Consider the following 20,526-nt stretch of genomic DNA (forward strand, 5'->3'; position numbering starts at 1 on the left):
ATTTACACGTAAAGTATGTAAATATCATGACTTATTTTTTTAAAAGACTGTGTTCCCCCTTTTTGCTTGACGTACCAAAAAATCAATTCTGGATCATTTTAACCTTTTTGTTCGTGTTTTTGATTGTGTTTGTTAGCGGTAGGTAAATTGAGAATTGAGAAAGTATTGCTTTCTGTGATCAGGGGATTCAGAGTAATTTGAGCTGCAGATGAAAAAGGCCAGTCAAAGCCTTGTGAGACCTCTTTACTGTGAGTCACTGCCACATCTTTATGAGCAAATTTGAAACCCGTGCTCTGAGATGCACTGGCAGTTCCTTTATCCTTTCTAGAAGTTAGCTCATGGTCAGTCCTTCTGAGATGTAATTGGTTATCTGAGAGCACCCAGTCTGTGTACGTATCTGCACTTCTCCCCTTTCCAATGGTGTATGTTTCCACAGAAACAATAGAGCGTCATAGAAGTAAGTGACACAGACTTCAAAGAACATGTAGCCTCCAAAAACCCATTAGAAAAAAATTAAGGACTTCAGAAACCGTTGGTCCATGTTAAGATATTTGGGCCAGCAAAAATAATAATGTTAATGGGCCGTACTGGCAAAGCATAAGGGGATCAAAGTTAGCAGAATGTGCAGGACATATACAAGGTCTAAGTGCTTTGCAATGTGTTTTGAACCAGAAAAGCCAGTTATCTACAAAAGCAGGATCTATTGGACATCAGGATTTATCCAGTGAATTGTATACTCCGTAATCAAAAATAACAATACATTCAATTTCATTACTGAAAAAAAAAGCAGAATCTTAAGAAAGAGAGCTGTACTTATTCAAGAAGCTGATGGCTATTCTGTATTATTAATGGCTTAAAAAAGTGTGGAGAATCTGTTTCCCTCTTCACTGAACTTTATTCATGCTGAGACATGAACCAATTACTTCACATAAATGGATGAGCCCTATACCACGACTTGTTTATCATCTTTGGTTGTAAATCAGTTTGCAGTTTGTGTTGTGGCAATTATTTTTCCACTAAATTATTATGATACATTCAATTAATTTTTGTTCCTCTTGTTTTGATAAGCTGCTAAATTAAATAACCACAATATTGCTGAAGGAATATGTAATAAACAAAATGCCTTTTTTTTTAGCTCACTGTTGTTTGATAAAATGTGCATCAATTGCAATTTACGTTAGTTATAAAAGACACTTTAAATTACAAACATTTAAAGTAAAAAGAGAAGATAATAAGGAGGTATGGCAGTGCGGCAGGTAGCAGTGTAGCTCTATGGTTCCTAGACCCTGAGTTTGGGTGTATTTTCTCTGTATGTTCTCCATGTCTGTACGGAATGTCTACAGAATGTACAAATTCCTTCTATGATGCTGGTGGCTTGGTAATGCTAAATCACATTCAGGTGCACGTTTGTGTGTGTGTGTGTGTGTGTGTGTGTGTGTGTGTGTGTGTGTGTGTGTGTGTGTGTGTGTGTGTGTGTGTGCGCATGGTGCCATGCAATGGACATGTAATTCTTTCAGGGTGTGTGCCTTATGTGCAGAGTTTCCTTGAAAATGTTGCTGAACTCCAAATAAATTAATGAAGACTGTGTTAGGACTTTTAAGAAATCATGCATCAGAATGTAATAAAAGGCTTTTAACGTGTATTTGCCTTCAGATACATAACTAGACCTGGCCATGAAGGCTGTGATTTACAAGTGGAGAGCAAATGTCATTACAAAGAACAGGACATCCCTGAGGAGAGGACAAGACAAAAACTTACCTATGACAACAGTAAAGGAGCCACAGCAATTTCAGGCAAGTACTGGTGACTCCCTGCATGTGACAACAAGCACTTGTGTTCTCTGAGCTACTTGGTAGGGTGGCTAGGCGGAAGGCTTCTCATGGGGGAAAAAAAAAAACCAAGCCGCAAAACATATATATGATCACCCTAATGCCATGTGACAGAATGTGTTATGTATGATGAGACCAAGATCACCATTATATTATGACCATCAATGTTTAAAGTGCTGAAAGGTTTAACTCTCTGTCTTGCTACTTTCCTACAGCAGTATATATCATCTCAAACACTTTGTTAAATTGAGGTAAACTTGCTGTTAATCCTAATGAGTACTTGAGAAGTACTTGAGGAGTACTTGCTGGTGGAAGGTGTTTTTCACCTATCATCTTCAAGCTGTGCCCTGTTTAACTAAAAACGGGACACCGCTTATGACTGAATTTATGAAAGACTGTGTCTTTCAAAAACAAACAAAGCGTTTGTTATTTTTCTTAATACTGTGCAATTTGTAGCTCTTCAGCCAGTAAGTGCAAAAAAAAAAAAAATGCTTGTTGGAAATTATGATCAAGTGCAAAAATTAAAAAAACTATACATCATAAAGTCTGTTTCTGTCACTTGGAAATTTTCCATAGTTTTTCCTATTTACATCTCTGTATGAAATATTTCCATTATAAAGTGGGTTAATATTTAAAAGGCAATGTGTTTGTGTTATCCGATGCTACTATCATATAAACAGAGCATTTGTGACAAGTTTCTTGCTTTATGATCCAAATGATACACAACGGCAACTCATTTTGAGGACCCCTATTTTACATGCAATTATATTCACATTCACAATTATATTTTTTTAATTTACAAGTACAAGTTTGTAAACAGAACTCTTTTTTAGAATGATGTGCAATTGAATTTTGTATATGAGGACCAAAAAGTGTTTTAAAACATACTTGTACTCAGGTTCTCAGGTCTTTAATATAAATACTTTACCTTAAATATAAAAAAGATAATGATGTTGTTAATGAGGAGGTGGATTATTCCAAACCTTTTTCATCTTGAACCTCTGAGTACAGAGCAGGTTGTCTTGATGTTATAATATTCACTGGAGCAGTTGAGACATCACAGTAAAGAGGAAAGCAAGCAAGGGCAATTTAAAGTTAGTACATCGTGAATGCAATCTTTCTGCCACATTTGGCATTGTTCTTCTGTGGCAGGTTAAACACGGGTGTTAAACTTTAAATGTGTTCAAGAACTCTTTTAGTGCTTTCAGCTATATATAGCGTTGTACATAATCTAAGCAGGGGGGGGGTAAAGAAACATATTCCAAAACTATGCAGAAAAGATTATTGTTTTAACAATCATGAGATAATTTCTTGAATTTAAAAAAACTCCCTGAGATGTGCACATCTGCTTTGTAAAAGGGGGACCTAGTAATACATGTTCTTCTTACTATTTCTATAAACATGTACATATACTAGTTTATTGTGCAACTATTTCTTACTACTGCTTGTTTGATTGCTTTTTTATTTTTGTTGTTGGGTTTTGTATGGAGTACATGCTGGTTTTACCAGAAGTATTAACAATATTTGAATTGTTTCTCAGAAGTATACTGTTATTTCTTGTGTGTATACTAGACTTGTGGTGAGTTTCTTTACCCTGTTGGGGAGATTTAAATACAAGACATAAAACACTGTTTTAAATAAGAAATACCTAATTTAAGTACGTATTTCATGACACAGTAGCTATTTAATCCTAATTCGAAAACAGGTTTGTCTCTGATGGGGAATTTTATTTCACGATCCAGGTGCCAGGAGAGAAAAGATCCTTTAATATATGTCTTCTTGGCAACTTGAGAGATAGTGGTTCCATTTGGGCAGTGCTAATATATTTGAGTGACTGTAGTTCAGAGCAGGTTGTGTAAGCACTTTAAGGTAGGTTGGCACAGGAGCATTTTGGTCTTGTGGGCAAGCATCAGTGTTTTAATTTAAACCAGTGGAAGAAGGCAGTGAAAAATGGAAACTTAGAGAGGTGAAAGTCATGTAGCCACATTGTGGGTCATTAGACAGAGGTTGGAATCCATGCAGAGGCAGATCTGCAAAAAAACATGATGCAGCAGTCCAGTGTCGAAATGACAGCAAGTCAACTTAATGATATGAGGCAAGAAGAAAAGATGGTTGTCTATGGTTACAACCAGGCTGTGTGCAGTAACAGATGGTGAGATTTGAGTTGTCCGGGCAGATCACAGGATTTTGACATGGGGATGCATCATCGGGAATGTACAGCTGATGAGCAAGCTGAGACACAAGTAGAAGCATTAGTGTCTGCGGTATGAAGACGTGACGATATGACCTCACAAAAAAAAACAGAAGGGAAAGTTAGAACAGAATCACACCCAACACTAAGCCCTGTTGGACACCAGAGGAGTGTTGGTATGAGCAGATTGATACCCCTTTCATATAATCTGATAGCAGCTTTTTGAGCAGATGTTAGTGACTGTCCTGCATATGTTACTGTTCTAAAGCTCACATTACAGCTGCTGCTTATATGAATTTAAGGGGCAAGTTTAGTCAATTGACTCCCAGTATAAGTGAGCATGAGTGGTGTATGCATACATTTCCAATGTAACCTCACTGATCAATATTTTTTTTGCCAATGCATTTCTTTAATAACTGCATGAGGGGGTGTGTAAGTGGTTAAGTTACATATTAAAGGGTATTATAGGCAGTCTCATGAACGTACACTGTCATGCACACACAATAGACAGTTCTTCCATGATGCAATATAGTTTGTTAACAGAACATTTTGGTTACTAAAGAACACAACAGGCATGGTGTGAATATTGAATATTAGTGTATTCTATTAACTGAAAAAGGGCTTTTTTTGTTTTAAAGTCCATCATATTAATATAGAATTCAATTTTAATGATGCATTCACATGTGTGTGTATATTCAGGATTTAACCATGGCTCAGCCAATCAGAGTTTGCAACAAATATAGAATCGTATTTTTTGCTCCCCTGGCATTTGCACTGTGTTTCTAATTGCAGAATTTCTGGCAGTCATTGTGAAGTCAAGGCTGACTACAGCAATTTTGACAGTTGGTAATAGTAGTTTCAGAGCATGTATTGTGGATGTTCAGGTTGGGAAAAACACCTCAGCAACTATTGATGGCAAAGTGCAGGCTGCTAAGTTGATTGTAGGCTACATTTTCTATATTACTATACGTTGAAGAGACTAAGGCAAACATGTCCCTCAACCCTGTTCAATCCTATTTCATATCTGTAGGCATATTCAAAAGATTAAGTGGAATGGTGGACACATTCTATAAACAGTTACTCTAAACACACTACAGCAGAGCACTTGTGACACTGCACCATGAATTGCTCATTCATATACACATGTCCTTAAAGAAAGCCTTAAAAGGGGATTACATAAGAGAAATTGCTCTGTGTGGAGCTTTTTACAAACACCTAAAGCCTTTGGATGGTGAATCATTCCTCCACATGGAGGGGTTGAGGCAGGCGACAGGTTCTTGGATGTACTACTGCATAGTGTTGTGCAAGGACATCTCCTAACATCTGTCTCTGTAGGCTTCATTAATAGCTCCCTATTAATTTCAAGAGAGGCTATACCTCACTTCTCCTGGCTGTCCCAGCACAGCGCTATGCTACACACACACCTAATGGCTTTGTGTCTTGAACCAAGCTAATTTATGGCGAGCGCAGCATCAAAGCCGTTTAATCATTTCTCTTTGAGGAGGAGCATCAATATGGAGTACAGGAAACTGTGTTCCAGAGGCAGCACTGAAAGCTGCAACTAACAGCCATTATCCACACTGCTGTTACATAATCCTAGGACAATATGGCAACTAAACACTGACCAAGCAGCAGGCATTACACTTCCTTTCTCACTGTGTTCCCTATTTTTAAATTAGGAAACTTATAGCAGTGTGACATTAATGTTAAATGTTAAGTGGTTTTGTATACCAGTACTGTGGCAGTATGCCAGTACTGTGTCTTGGCTATGACTATACAAGTGGAACTGGAATGGGCCTATCAACACTATTCTTCCAGAAGACAATCTCTCATCCAGTGTCAGTCCAAATAATACCAAATTTCATAGGTGTTCATATGGGTTGGTAAGTATATGGGAAGGCCGTTGCATATGATTTACATCACCTTCATACTTCTTCATACTTATCAAATTATTCATTGAGCTGTTATGTCTTGTGGAATTCCAATGGCTGTTTTTTTCCCTTTTATGTATCTATTTCTATATCAGACCCTTAAGTTCAGTTGCTATACTGTAGATATGCAGGGAAAGTTGTATGTGCCAGGGTAACTTGGTTTGGTAATGGCCCATTAAGATTATGAAAATTTTCAGCGTGCACTTTATGCCTCCAAAGCTGCCAGGTTTTTTTGAGTGGAGCTTTCTGTTCAGTAGTTCTGCAGTTCTGTCTTGGCCTGTCCCACTACAATAAAAGCTTACATTTAAGTCCAAGAAAATGCAGCATGATTAAGCAAACTGTATTTGATTTATGCTGTTATTCTGTTAGATGAACGGTTTATCTAATATAATAAACACATATAAATTAGGCAAAGATATTATTAGCATCCTATTGAAGACTAATACATTATGAAAATAACGGTCATTCATTCAAGTCATGATTAGTTATATTTGTTACATCAATTTGACATCTATGCACAATTGTCACTATTCTACTGTATATTCCAGATGCTATTGAAAACGCTTTGATACCACATAAATGCACAACAGATTCTAATCATAATAATGGAAGGGAAGTCAAGTAAATTTATTTGTATATTGTTGCTAACAAAAAAACTTTAAAAGAAAAGGGGGGGGAAGGCTTGTTTATTCATACATAACGTGTTTACAAAGTTCTTTATTACTCTGTTGCCAACAGTGTCAGAAGTAGTGCAGCATGGAATATTTGTACAAGTCTTTAACAAAGGAATGGAGCATGTGGGGTGAGCTGTTATAGGAGATCAAATTGCAATGATAATTGTAATAGAACAAAGTTTTGTAATGCTTATATCAAAGCCAGAACTACTGAACTCTAGTCTATTTTGCAGAAATTTAATACCAACATTTGGCTAATCAAGCTTGCTGCACTGTGGTTTAATACCACCATTTGGTTAATTAGGCTGGCTGCACTGTGGTTCAATTTATACTGTTATACTTAGATATGTAACATAGTACTCAAATTATTCTCAAATGTATTCAATCCATTTGTAAAACTAGCCAATCTAAGTCTTTAAGATACTTTAGGCATTGCTGTGTTAGTGTCTGACATTTACAGGTTTGTAAAACATGTTTATTAAACAATTTCTTTAATTAATTCAAGCATTCTTTTGCAGTTTTAAATTAAACCAATTGGTTCTGCTATAATGGCAACTGTCAAATAAAGGATTACCTCATCATATAATTTAATATTGAGCAAGCAACATTGCCTGTTCTACATTTACAGCATATTGGAGATGCCCTTATGCCTAGTAAATTATGTCTACCTTACATATGTAACGTTTAGGAGAATTGATTTCACTGGATGTTTGTCCTTGTAAAATGTATGTATGTAACTTACACTTTGGGTTACTTGGTTTATGCAAATTTTTAGGTGAGGTTTTGTAGTCTTTACATGAGAATACACTGTCCTATGTTAGATCTATATTATTAAAATGAAATAAATGTATTAAAAAGGAAAATAAGCCATATCAGTGCTAAGTTTTTTTCAGTTGAATAATTTTATGGGATAAATTGTAAATACCTATACTGGAAATATAAGTTCAAAATATTGTCAATACATGTTTTTTCATGAGAAGTCAAGTCAAGTCAAGTCAAGTCAAGAAGCTTTTATTGTCATTTCAACCATAAATAGCTGTCCTCCAGAACCCTGATGCTACATACAACAATAATCACAGAAACAGAAAACACAGGGCTAAGGACTAGTAAGTGTCCTCAACACATAAAGTGCATGTGTGCAACCTGGTGCAAACAGTGCAAAGACAACACAAGACAGTGCAAGACAACACAGAACAGTGCAGGACAAAACACAAAATACCTCTGCCAGTAAAACTGTTGTGACAAGAAAAAGTGAACAAAATTGAACAGTACAAAATGTAATCAAAAGTGTTTACATTTAACAATTTACATCTGCTTGTAGAAAGTAGATATATTTTAAATACTTTATTAAGTCATTGTCAAATATCATAGATTTGGGCTAGATTGAAATTGTATAGGCCCCGCATTTCACAAATTCCCTAAAAATAGATTTCCAGCATTTAAAATGGAAAGTAAGTTTGGCCTGAAGTAAAGTAGCAATACAACATGCAAGGCAAAATCAATTATTTTCTGTCTTCTCCATATGAAAGCTGTTGAAGCAGATGTTAATAAGAAGTAGGCACTGGCAATGCACTCTGTTACAGTTTTATATTTGACCACTTTTGTTATCTCCTGTTAGGATAATCTGTGTAGCTCAACACTGCCATGTCACAGTTATTTATTTATTTTTATTTTACTTTAATTTCATATAGTTACAATTATTTTTTTATAGTCAGTGACTTGGTTTTCCAGTTTGCTTATTGCTTGTTTTCTATAATAAAGTTTGGCTTTGGGATCAATCTGATATGCTTACATTAACCACCTATTGAATCACTCAGACTCCTTGTTCCAAGGGTGATGGCTTGAGTTCAGAAATGACTCACTTTCTAGACTGCTAACTAATAATGTAAAACCTTACATTATGGATAATATGGATAATATAAGGATATTTGCTTTGCTTCTACAACCCCAGCCTTGGCTTCAGCAGACAGACTGACGTGTGTAAGGAAAGTGTGTATGATGGCCAACATTATAGAATAAACACCCTAGAAGGATTATTATACTGGAATATCTGCACATTTTTTTCCTGACACAAGTCATTGTTGATTTCATTGTTGTAGGGGAAAGACTCTAGGGCTGCAGATAAAGCCGTTGCCATGGTCCTGAAGGAGATTCCCAATAAGGCGTCCCCAGAAGGCAAACCCCTCCTCACGGTGACCAACAAGGTGGGCAGAATTATCGCAGCAACCCTAAGGGTCAAAGATCTTGCCTATTTGGATCGGATTTAACCAATGGCAAGGCTTTGACCATCCTATTTGTAATCTCTACTTTAAATCCTACTCATAGTATTTGTCTCCCATCAAAACTCACTAATTAAATCCCACATGCTGTTTTTGTTTCATTCTGAGCTGCTCTATGGGGTTTAAAATGGAGCTCTTTAGTATGCTTACATGTACGTTATCTTAGCTGCAGAACTGGGACTACTGGTATGAGTTTGTCTCTAACTTAACTTCTACGAAGCACAACAAGGTGACAGGCCTGTTTCATAATATAATATATAAGTGGTGAAATGAAATAAAAAGAGGAATAATTTTGGAGTGTAGTACTACATTGCCTAATATAATGTGTTTTTTACACCTCATAAGCAGCTAACCTTGGTCTCTGTTTCATTCTATAGTTGTGTATGTAACAGCATGAAATTCTTTTCCAAATTCCTTAGATGTCTAAGCAGTCTATCTTGTGTATGTTTATGTTATAGTGAGTTCCTTTGCCTCTCTGTGTCTGGTCTGGGTTTATCCCATAACACTCTAGGTTTGCTTGTGTGTTTCTTGTGTGTTTCAGTCATTTGCAATGTTCAATGCTGTTCAAACTTCTAATATGTGTGTGTGTGTGTGTGTGTGTGTGTGTGTGTGTGTGTGTGTGTGTGTGTGTGTGTGTGTGTGTGTGTGTGTGTGTGTGTGTGTGTGTGTGCTGAGCTCTTGTAGGTGTGAAATCCGTTTGTGTAATTTGTGTGACAAACATGCTAACTTGCTGTTTAATTGAGTAGAGTGCACTATGAATTTGTTGTATTTATGTTTGTGCATGCAACATGTTTTATAATGTGATCTATGTGGTATTGTAATGTTTGTATATCAACAGCCACATGTAATGACTAAGTGAGATTCAATTATTTATTAGAAATCCATTGTAAGTGATTGCTTAGTTTTTGTTTAAATGATCACATTGTGGAAGAAAATGTGATATTACACAACTTGGTACCGGTGTCAGGCTTTACTCTGGCACGTTCACATCAGGTCTATATTTTTAAAGCACTAAATGAAGCGCGTTTGGGAGAAAGTCATGCAATGCTGGGTGTTTGACTTTGTTAAAAAGTCAATAGAGATGTTGACCTTTAAAACAATCAATACAGCACAGACAAGGTTTACTTATACACCTCTAAATCATGAGTGTTATAAATGTCTGAAGGTGTCATTTTCTTTTTATTCCAATCCAAAAACTAATGAATACCAGCTCTTAAAGTCAGGAGGAGTGATACATTTTTTTTCTTAATTTACTTTTAAAGATAGGAAAATACAGGTAATGTAAATTTTACTATTAAGAGAACGGTAAGAAAGGGTATTCTTAGGAAATTCTGTCCTGCTGAAATATAATATTAATGCATTGCAGGAAGTAAAGTCCTGCTGTTATCAAAAGCAGAGTAATGATTGTCTCCTTAACCCCTTCTCCTGCCCTGCTACCCCTGTCTCTGTCCCTTAAGACTCCTGCCAGCTTCACTGCTCCTGGTATCCCTTGACAACAATATCTTAGAGATCGCAATAGGAACCACAGTCAAGCGACACAATTAGCTGAGCTTTTCCATTACATAATTCTGGATTTGCCCTACAGCATGTGTAAACAAAGGAAAAGAGGCCTTTGCAGGAACAAAGAGGAAAAATATAGGACCAAAGCGTCACCTGATTTCACAAAGGCAATAGGCGGACATGTCCTCTAGAAAATGCCTCTTTAGGAGAATGAATGATGAGATGCTCCTGTAATAATTATGAGAGTAGAAGGAAACATTATTCATGCTTTTTGTTGGGCAACATAGGTAATTAAGTGGCCTTTCACATCCAGACAGATTTTACTGTGGGTGGAAAGGGTAAGCAGCATCATTATGCACTTTATGGAGCACACTGGCAGTTAGAGTTGTAAAAAAAAAAAGACCCAGCAAGACAGGACATCAAAGGAATGTCTCTGGTGAAATCCCAAAAGAGTAAAATTTATTCTGGACTAATTAGCCCATCCTAATTAAATACTTAAGTATATGACCTTGATGACCCACATCATGCTCATGGGTTTGTGACTCTTTTACATTTGTTATTGCAATGCCTTAGCATGCACAATCCCTTTGTTTTACCCCAAAATAAATATTAACACGTGTTAGTCATGTTTCTTTTTTACACAGTAGTTTAATTAGATGTGATATGAATCTCTTGCTAATTTAGCAGCTGGTAAAACTTCAATTCCATTTAAAATAACTTTAGTTAATTCTCAATGAATGGTTATGTTTTTAGAACACAGCCTGATGTTGTGAGAGAAACAGGGCACTACAGAAATAGGTGTGCAGTTGTGTTCCCAAACCTTTGCGTTGTCTAGGTAAGACAGCATTAAAATAGACTTGTTTATATTTATTTGTTTTCTGGAATTAACTTGGGGTACATCAGCATATAACGTGTAGGCAGTTTGGGTGATCAGGTGATGCATAACCTTGGTCAATGCGTAACCCATACATCATTCTATAAAATTTATTTAATTTGGGTATTAATTTTTTTCTCAGTTCAAACTGTAAGGTGGAGCAAATGACAGGTTGCATAGAATTACCTGTGGATGCAACGATAATGTTTTGCCAAATTACATTAAGGCTGTGAGATAATTCACTTTAATTACTAGGACATACATCGTCCTTCTCATGATTGCCACAATGCCACCTGTACTTTTTTATTCATATTATGTGCAGATTTAATTAAATGCAGAGAGAAAATTATCTAATTAGATGCTATAGTTGTAAAATTCTTTCTCTACTTGTGGTATGCTGGCAATTAGAGGATGAAGTTAAATATTTTTTTTAAATAAGACTGACAGATGCAGAATGCATATAGTGCTCACAATCAGTAGTGATTGTTTAAAGAAACATCCAGCCTGACTCTGTTGCAACTATGAAAACTACACTGTAAAAGGAATTCTCATTTTATTTTTTAAAAGAGAATCTCTGGTAAAATACTATACTATACTAAAATACTATAAAATACTATTTAAATATATATATATATATATATATATATATATATATATATATATATATATATATATATATATATATATATATATATATATATATACAGTAAATACAGTATATATATATATATATATATATATATATATATATATATATATATATATATATATATATATATATATATATATACAGTGAGGAAAATAAGTATTTGAACACCCTGCTAATTTGCAAGTTCTCCCACTTAGAAATCATGGAGGGGTCTAAAATTGTCATCGTAGGTGCATGTCCACTGTGAGAGACATGATCTAAAAAAAAAAAATCCAGAAATCACAATGTATGATTTTTTAACTATTTATTTGTATGATACAGCTGCAAATAAGTATTTGAACAACTGAGAAAGTCAATGTTAATATTTGGTACAGTAGCCTTTGTTTGCAATTTACAGAGGTCAAACGTTTCCTGTAGTTTTTCACCAGGTTTGCACACACTGCAGGAGGGATTTTGGACCACTCCTCCACACAGATCTTCTCTAGATCAGTCAGGTTTCTGGCCTGTCGCTGAGAAACACGGAGTTTGAGCTCCCTCCAAAGATTCTCTATTGGGTTTAGGTCTGGAGACTGGCTAGGCCATGCCAGAACCTTAATATGCTTCTTACAGAGCCACTCCTTGGTTATCCTGGCTGTGTGCTTCTGGTCATTGTCATGTTGGAAGACCCAGCCTCGACCCATCTTCAATGCTCTGAATGAGGGAAGGAGGTTGTTCCCCAAAATCTTGCAATACACGCCCTCGGTCATCCTCTCCTTAATACAGTGCAGTCGCCCTGTCCCATGTGCAGAAAAACACCCCCAAAGCATGATGCTACCACCCCCATGCTTCACAGTAGGGATGGTGTTCTTGGGATGGTACTCATCATTCTTCTTCCTCCAAACACGTTTAGTGGAATTATGACCCAAAAGTTCTATTTTGGTCTCATCTGACCACATGACTTTCTCCCATGACTCCTCTGGATCATCCAAAGGGTCATTGGCAAACTTAAGACGTGCCTGGACATGTGCTGGTTTAAGCAGGGGAACCTTCCGTGCCATGCATGATTTCAAACCATGACGTCTTAGTGTATTACCAACAGTAACCTTGGAAACGGTGGTCCCAGCTCTTTTCAGGTCATTGACCAGCTCCTTCAGTGTAGTTCTGGGCTGATTTCTCACCTTCCTTAGGATCATTGAGACCCCACGAGGTGAGATCTTGCATGGAGCCCCAGTCTGAGGGAGATTGACAGTCATGTTTAGCTTCTTCCATTTTCTAATGATTGCTCCAACAGTGGACCTTTTTTCACCAAGCTGCTTGGCAATTTCCCCGTAACCCTTTCCAGCCTTGTGGAGGTGTATAATTTTGTCTCTAGTGTCTTTGGACAGCTCTTTGGTCTTGGCCATGTTAGTAGTTGGATTCTTACTGATTGTATGGGGTGGACAGGTGTCTTTATGCAGCTAACGACCTCAAACAGGTGCATCTAATTTAGGATAATAAATGTAGTGGAGGTGGACATTTTAAAGGCAGACTAACAGGTCTTTGATGGTCAGAATTCTAGCTGATAGACAAGTGTTTAAATGCTTATTTGCAGCTTTATCATACAAATAAATAGTTTAAAAATCATATATTGTGATTTCTGGATTTTATTTTTTTAGATCATGTCTCTCGCAGTGGACATGCACCTACGATGACAATTTCAGACCTCTCCATGATTTCTAAGTGGGAGAACTTGCAAAATAGCAGGGTGTTCAAATACTTATTTTCCTCACTGTATATATATATATATATATATATATATATATATATATATATATATATATATATATATATATATATATATATATATATATATATATGTATACACTAATATTTGTATACAACAGGTCCATAAGCTTTATTAGACTGCATCTCCAATCTGTTGTTACTGTAAGAGATCATGTGAAGAAACCTGAGGCATTCCCCAGCAGCAAAATTCTTCTAGCAAAGCCAGAGGCATGCTAGATACTATTGTCATACTGTTTAGTTATTTTAGTATTTTATTTTCTATATTAGTTATTTTAACTATGTGGCTTCTACAGTCACTACTGCAACACCTGTAAGTGACTGCAATTTGTACTGTATTTAAAAAAAATAGCTATAAAAAATTGCACATACAGTAATTAGTTAGCTTGAGTTATTTTCAAAAGAAATTATGTAATAGTGTTACACGTCACTGGCATGCTAGCTGCCTAAATGCCCATCCCTTGTCTGGATTTCTAGCTTAATTGTTCTTCTTTTGATTTTCTTCTTTTCAATCTCTTCTTTTCATTCTCACAATATCTGTTTGATACATGCTTATACACTTTAATGAGTTTTTAATGAAATTACAAATTAAATAAAGCATTAAATAAAATGTAAATAAGCTGTAATTTAAACAAACAAAAAAAAATTTAGTTTGGAGATATGACTTATCTGTATTACCTGGAAATGGTGCTGTCAGTGTGTAACAAATGTTTAAATTAACATTTCTGTTTGGTAAAAGATCCTCAAACCAGTATGAGACTTTATTTCTATGTGATTTTCATTGCTTCTTTAACATCCAAATAATACACCAAATATGCAAAAGGATCTCGGGGAATCTCCAACAGGGCCAGATTTAACAGGCTGACATATTCAAATCATGCTCATATTTGTTTCTATTGCAAGCAACTACACTAGTCTGTCCGTCAATGTTAAACCTGAGCTACAGAGTATGTAGATTTGATCTAACGCTGCGTAAGAATTATTACCTAACCAGCTGGCAGACACAGAATGCCCACAAGATGCCTATTTATCTCTGCAATATAACAGATTAACACAAACACGGCCAATTCATTCATCTATGGATATGGATTTCATTTTAAATTAAAATGTCATCACTGGCTACATAGAAAATATAGGAAAAAGACAAAATCACAAGCGATTTAGCATCAGAGGTTTTAGTTTTATCTATCTTCAGACCTGAGATTCCTGATGTAAAAACATTTAATGCAGAAGAAGCCTGAAGTCCTTTTACTGGGTTAGCCGAACATGATTGACAGAGTACTATAAGAGCTGAATGATGATTGATGTGTTTTCAGTTCTTTGATGCTAGACTCTCTAAAGGCAAGACAACCTTTCAAATACGTACATATATGTAAAATGAGAGCCATAAGGAAAAGCCCGGAGGCACCATCTTAATTACATCAACTTTGCTGGTGTGCACTAAAATGGCAAAGTTTTCACAGTGTCGGCTAAATAATTAGATAGGACTGTTGCAATTTATCCTTTAAGGAAACAACAAAAAATAATTCAGGAATCATGTTATGCAACACCAAGACAAACACTGGGAATTAGAGGTATGATCTGTAAATAGACCAGAGTTAGAATGGGAGTGAGTATCAAATCAGACTGTGAATCAGTTTGCTTCCACCATTGATGTAGGTCTCAGTCAAATATTGCACCTTTTTTTCAGCTGGTGAGCGAACAACAAGAGAGCCGTCCCTTGCTAAGCCCCTCCATCGACGACTTCTTGTGCGAGACCAAGTGTGATGGAGCTGCCCGCCCTGTGACCTCCAACACAGCAGGTAATCGAAAATCTGACCTTCCTCCCCACATATCTAGCTCCAACCCTTGCTCTAAATGATCATGAGCAGCAACTAGTATAAACTTTTTTGTAGATCAAGCAAAAGTACCAAACAGAAAGAGGTTGTTTATTTATGAATATAAATATTACACCCTGTGTACATTGTGCCTGGTTGTGTGTATGACCAGTATAATTTGAATAAAATATTTGTAATAATTTATGTGAGACAGATGTGGCGACCCCTACCGGGAGAAGCCGAAAGAAAGTTTATGTAAGACAGATGTAGTACCAGTGAACACTCAGTGTGCTACTGAAATATGGCCAAATGAAGATCCAGTGCTGGAATTGTGAGAGCACTTACTTTTAGGCAGACTCATTATTTCAAGTACACAAAAACACTAAAGATGTGTATTCATGCATTTTAGATTTCCTTCTTCACAAGACACTTAAGGCATCTACACCTATTGAGGAGACGCTTTGCTATTAGTCTCAAAGTGTTTATACATTTGGATATGCGTCTGTCAGGGCTCTAATTGCCTCCACTTTTCATTTGGAACGTCCTTCTATTTGCAAGAAACAGCAGTCTGTTATTCTGAGATAAAGACTGGGTCATACTCACTGCAAAGAAATGGTTTTGTGGTGGCACCTAGTTCTCTATAAAAACCATGAGATGCTTATTTAGAGAGCAATATCATGAGCTGGTTGTTGCTCTTTGCATGATTGTACTTTGGTTATTGGAAAGCTTTTAATTTTTTCATTCTGCTTTATTACATCATGGTTTACCAAAGAAAGACTCTTGTTTAATTCCCTTACATTTGCTTCTGTAAACCCCCAAAGTGATACTGCTGCATTGTAAGTGTGATTTACTCTCTTGAGGAAATCTTACTGAGACTGAAAGCAGGATTTATAAACAGCTGAACATCTGGTTGCATCTGCTTAATTAAGAAAAACCTCAGATGAGGTCGTTTTTATTTCTCCTTGGGTAACAATTAATATTCTCAATCTCTAGTGTCTTCTGAATATTATTATAAAACAGCTGCCATGGCAATTTCATGTAATTTACAATATGCTTCACAGAAGTAGGTGATATTTCTTTTTATTACTTTTGTAAACAAGTGACAGTCTGTATGTGGCTTAGGGACAAGATCAAACATTAATTTGGTTTTATGGTTTATCTTATCTCTGGGAAATACATTGGTACAAGTTGAAGAGACAGCAAACACTGGATTCAAAGTTCTAGAATGCAATGCTGCTATATTTTCTAGTTTGTGAGAAATGACAAAAAAATGTTTAATGGTGCACTGTTATGACGTTTGATGGTGTTATTAATGGTAACAGCATGGAAGGTGATGCTTTATAACATTATCTAAGTTGAGTACTGTACACAGATTTTGTGGTGACGGAGCTGGATTCTCTCTGTAGGTAGAAATAAAGCAAGGGCAATATCCCATTCTCACCTTTGTTAGAGCTTAGTTGAACAGAATTGTGGCATATGTACAAAAGTCCAATATGTTGCTTACTATAAAAATCAACAATTCTGTTACAATATGAAGTTTTGCATTTTGTAAAGAATATGAGTGTGGTTCTTGCCCATGCAAAATTTATGTAGATGTAGTTGCATATTATGACCAGTAGTGTATGAGTTCGCTGAAGCATAATTATTTCAGACTAGTTAATACCACACAGTTCATATGAAGATTTGAACAGTGTCTTGTTGTTTTTCTAAACTTATTTTACCTCAGTGTGTTCTCTGAAACCAGACAGGAAATTCTACCCCATGTGGAATGTTAAATCAATTTATAAAGGATTTCCTGATTTTCTGGAAATAACACTTGAACACATCATTCATGTCTGTGCATTGACTGTGTGGGAGTCAAGGGGGTCTGAAATTCCCCATTATTGTCAGTGAGACGATTTATGATTGGAACATATCAGACAAACGCCTTGCATGTTTTGACACCCGGGTTTTAATCCTCATTCATTCTCTGTTATCTGATGCTAGATATGAGCTTATAAAGTCAAAATGCATTGAGGCTAATTTAAGTCATGTTCATAAGCACAAAACTTGTTACACCCCAAAGTTGTATTTTTAATAATAATGAGAAGTAGAAGAAAAGAAGAATACATTTGTGAGAAAACAAATGTTAAAAATAATAAGAATAAATAAATAAATAATAAAACATCTTGGACACCACTGAAAACAACATGTTCAGGGAGGATTTTCCTTTAAGTAGAAGATTATGAGGCAGAATCTGGCCTAGCAGTATAATCAGAAGGTCCCTATGCCAACCCAGAACACAATATAATATCCTGTAATATTCTGATATTTCTACTTATCATTGAGCAGTCACTCAGTACATTATATGTACATGCTTCCTTTGAGTTTCCCTTTTGTAATAGAGATCATTTATGTCAGCCATCTAGGGGGTGGGTCCTCATGTGAAGGGTTCAACTATCCTGATGATGATAATAGGGGAACTCTGAATTCTACTGATTGTGATAAGAATGGGTGTAAGTAACAATAGTAACAGTGTAAGACCTGTTCTGGCTTCACTTGTTACATTTATTGACAGTCCCATGCAGTCTTATACTAGTAATTGTCTACAGTAGAGACCATTGATTCAAGCAGGATATTAAAATCGAAGATGGTTGTAAAGACTGGTTTAGTTGCAATCTCATTTTGGCTATTGGAAAATTGCATAAATGAGCAGGTGTACAAGTGTTCCTTTTAATTTAATAAATTTTATATTTGCATAGTGCTTTTTACAATGGACATAGTCTCAAAGCAGATTTACAGAGATAGAGGTTATAAAGTTAGAATTTATAAGTTTAGTGACTATAAGTCTGTTTCTTATCATTTTAGTATAAGAAAAAAACACCCTGCGATGGCATAAGGAGAAAACCTTGAGAAAAACCAGATTTAAAAGGGAGCCCATCCTCATTTGGGTGGCACTAAATGTTCTTTCATTACAGTTCCATCATTGTTAAGGTGTAATGTTTAGTGATAGGGACTTAAATGAAGACCTGTTCATGCAACCTGCAGCAATTATAATGTATTTGACTGTTTATATTAATCTCAGTACAAATCCAGCCGCATAATACTTGAGTTGCTTAGCAATTTCATGGATCTTAATGCTGTTCATGTGTAACAGAGTGAACAGAGATCTTCAGAGTGGTCTCCAATTGAAGAGAACTCCATCCAGAGGTAGGGCTTTAGGATGCATTGGGCAGGTCACTGGTACCTAAGAAGCATGTTTAACTCAACAGAGAGGGGGAGAAAGAAAGAAAGTAAGAAAGAAAGAAAGAAAGAAAGAAAGAAAGAAAGAAAGAAAGAAAGAAAGAAAGAAAGAAAGAAAGAAAGAGAGAAAGAGGGGGGATTGTTAAGTATTTCGCTATTAAAGTGAATGCTGACTGTATCTCTACAGTAACTGCAAGATTATGAGAAAGCATGAGTGTGACCTGCGGTACAGTTACAGTAACTCCTGTTATAAATGCATCTTGCTTCAGCAGAGTCTTAAAAGTAAGACTGTTAAAAGTAGCAAAATTCAGAGCACTGAGATAAAAACATCATGTATGATTTTTTTTTATTACTAAAAGAACCACATAAGGTATTCAATTAATCATGCAGAGTAATAAATGTATCAAGGTATATCATCAATTGTATGGTTTCTATGGTTTTAACATGTTCAAAACTTTTGATATTAAAAGCAAACATATGTACGATGTTATATGAAGCAATATCAAAAATATGTCTTTTAAGCAATCATTGAGTAATTTATTTAAAACCAAAAATAGTGTTGGCTCTCCCCTACAGGGATCAGTTCTAACAATCAAAATACAGATAAACTGTTACATACACTTCAAAACTGTTGTTGTGCCTTAGGTAAAGAAATAAATCAAGGATAATGTAATTTCCAGCCCTCTGGCTGACAGATACACATGCTGTTTTTGATTACAGAGGCCGCTTATAGAGGTGAATTTTTTTCCTGTCAACAGTCATACGGCATACGGCTTTATACTGCTACAATAATGTGCCATTATTTCTCTGAGCCAAGGTCCATGGTGGTTATTTTGCTTTGTGACAAGAGACATGATTAGTAATAGACTGACTCTTTTCTTTGATAAAGGTCAACTAGTGTTTTGTTCCCCCAAATTAGCCAATCTCCAGTGTAGCTGCAGTTCCTCTCCCTTTATATTACAGTGTTGCTAATTTTGAGAGGGAAACTGTGGTATGCTATTTGAAAAAATGAGGTCATCCGAAACTTCTGGAAGCTATTTAACATATTTACGTCTCCTGTTCCCAGTGCTGTCCTCTTCTCTGGATCTGCTGGACCTGAGTGAGCCTGGTGAGAGAAGAAACAGTAAAGGAAGAAAGAGTCCCATGTCTAACAAGAGCACACCTTATAAAAAGAAAACAGATGAAACTGAGCTGATACAGGTGGATGTTGAACAGAGCAAACCATGCCCTCATACACCTGCGAAAGATACGCTGGATTCAGGTATTCAGGTCAAGGGGAAAGTAAATGTGTGTGTGTGTACGTGTGTGTGTGTGTGTGTGTGTGTGTGTGTGTGTAAAATAAATTACGTGCGTACGATTTCTTAGACATTTATTTTAGAAATATATCTTGTTTAAATACTGCAGGTGCTCCTTTACCACTGGAGAAATGGGAGGATCTCAACCCTCATCCAGAGAGAACCAGTAGCAGGAAATGGAAGCTGGACAAAAGACGGTCGTCCAAAAATTCTGGAGATTTTGCTTGGTAAAACTCTTATCTACCATGTCCTGGAAGGCGGTAGATAAAATATTTCTGTGGGGATCTTAATATCTTACTAAAGCAAGAATTTCTATGAACACTTTATTGCTTCTGTCTCTTCTGATACACCCGAAGGTCTACTGACAGCAAAACGCAACTTGATACAGCCACCAAGAACTCATTAGAAATAAATTACAAGACTGAGGCAGAGATGTCCCCTTCCACTCAAGTAAGCATGCTTGATTTTTCTACGTGTTGAAATGGTCACCTCTGCACCAGCATT

The 20,526-nt window shown here is 36.1% G+C and overlaps 1 protein-coding gene across 7 annotated transcripts in view; it reads left to right on the forward strand.

Moving 5' to 3' along the window:
• pex5la (peroxisomal biogenesis factor 5-like a) overlaps positions 1-20,526 on the forward strand; it is a 72,970-nt gene that overhangs the window by 27,642 nt on the left and 24,802 nt on the right. For 2 of the 7 annotated variants that reach the window (XM_083567188.1, XM_083567189.1), the window contains exons 2-7: positions 1,654-1,793; positions 8,725-8,829; positions 15,379-15,490; positions 19,794-19,988; positions 20,132-20,249; positions 20,379-20,472. In XM_083567188.1, coding sequence (XP_083423314.1) covers positions 1,674-1,793; positions 8,725-8,829; positions 15,379-15,490; positions 19,794-19,988; positions 20,132-20,249; positions 20,379-20,472 — 744 coding nt within the window. In that variant the 5' untranslated portion in view covers positions 1,654-1,673. The remainder of the gene's footprint in view (positions 1-1,653; positions 1,794-8,724; positions 8,830-15,378; positions 15,491-19,793; positions 19,989-20,131; positions 20,250-20,378; positions 20,473-20,526) is intronic. The other 5 variants (XM_083567190.1, XM_083567192.1, XM_083567193.1 and 2 more) reach the window with 3 other exon arrangements.

The sequence above is a fragment of the Silurus aristotelis genome (assembly GCF_946808225.1).
Source record: "Silurus aristotelis genome assembly, chromosome: 2".
NCBI classification, from domain to species: domain Eukaryota; kingdom Metazoa; phylum Chordata; class Actinopteri; order Siluriformes; family Siluridae; genus Silurus; species Silurus aristotelis.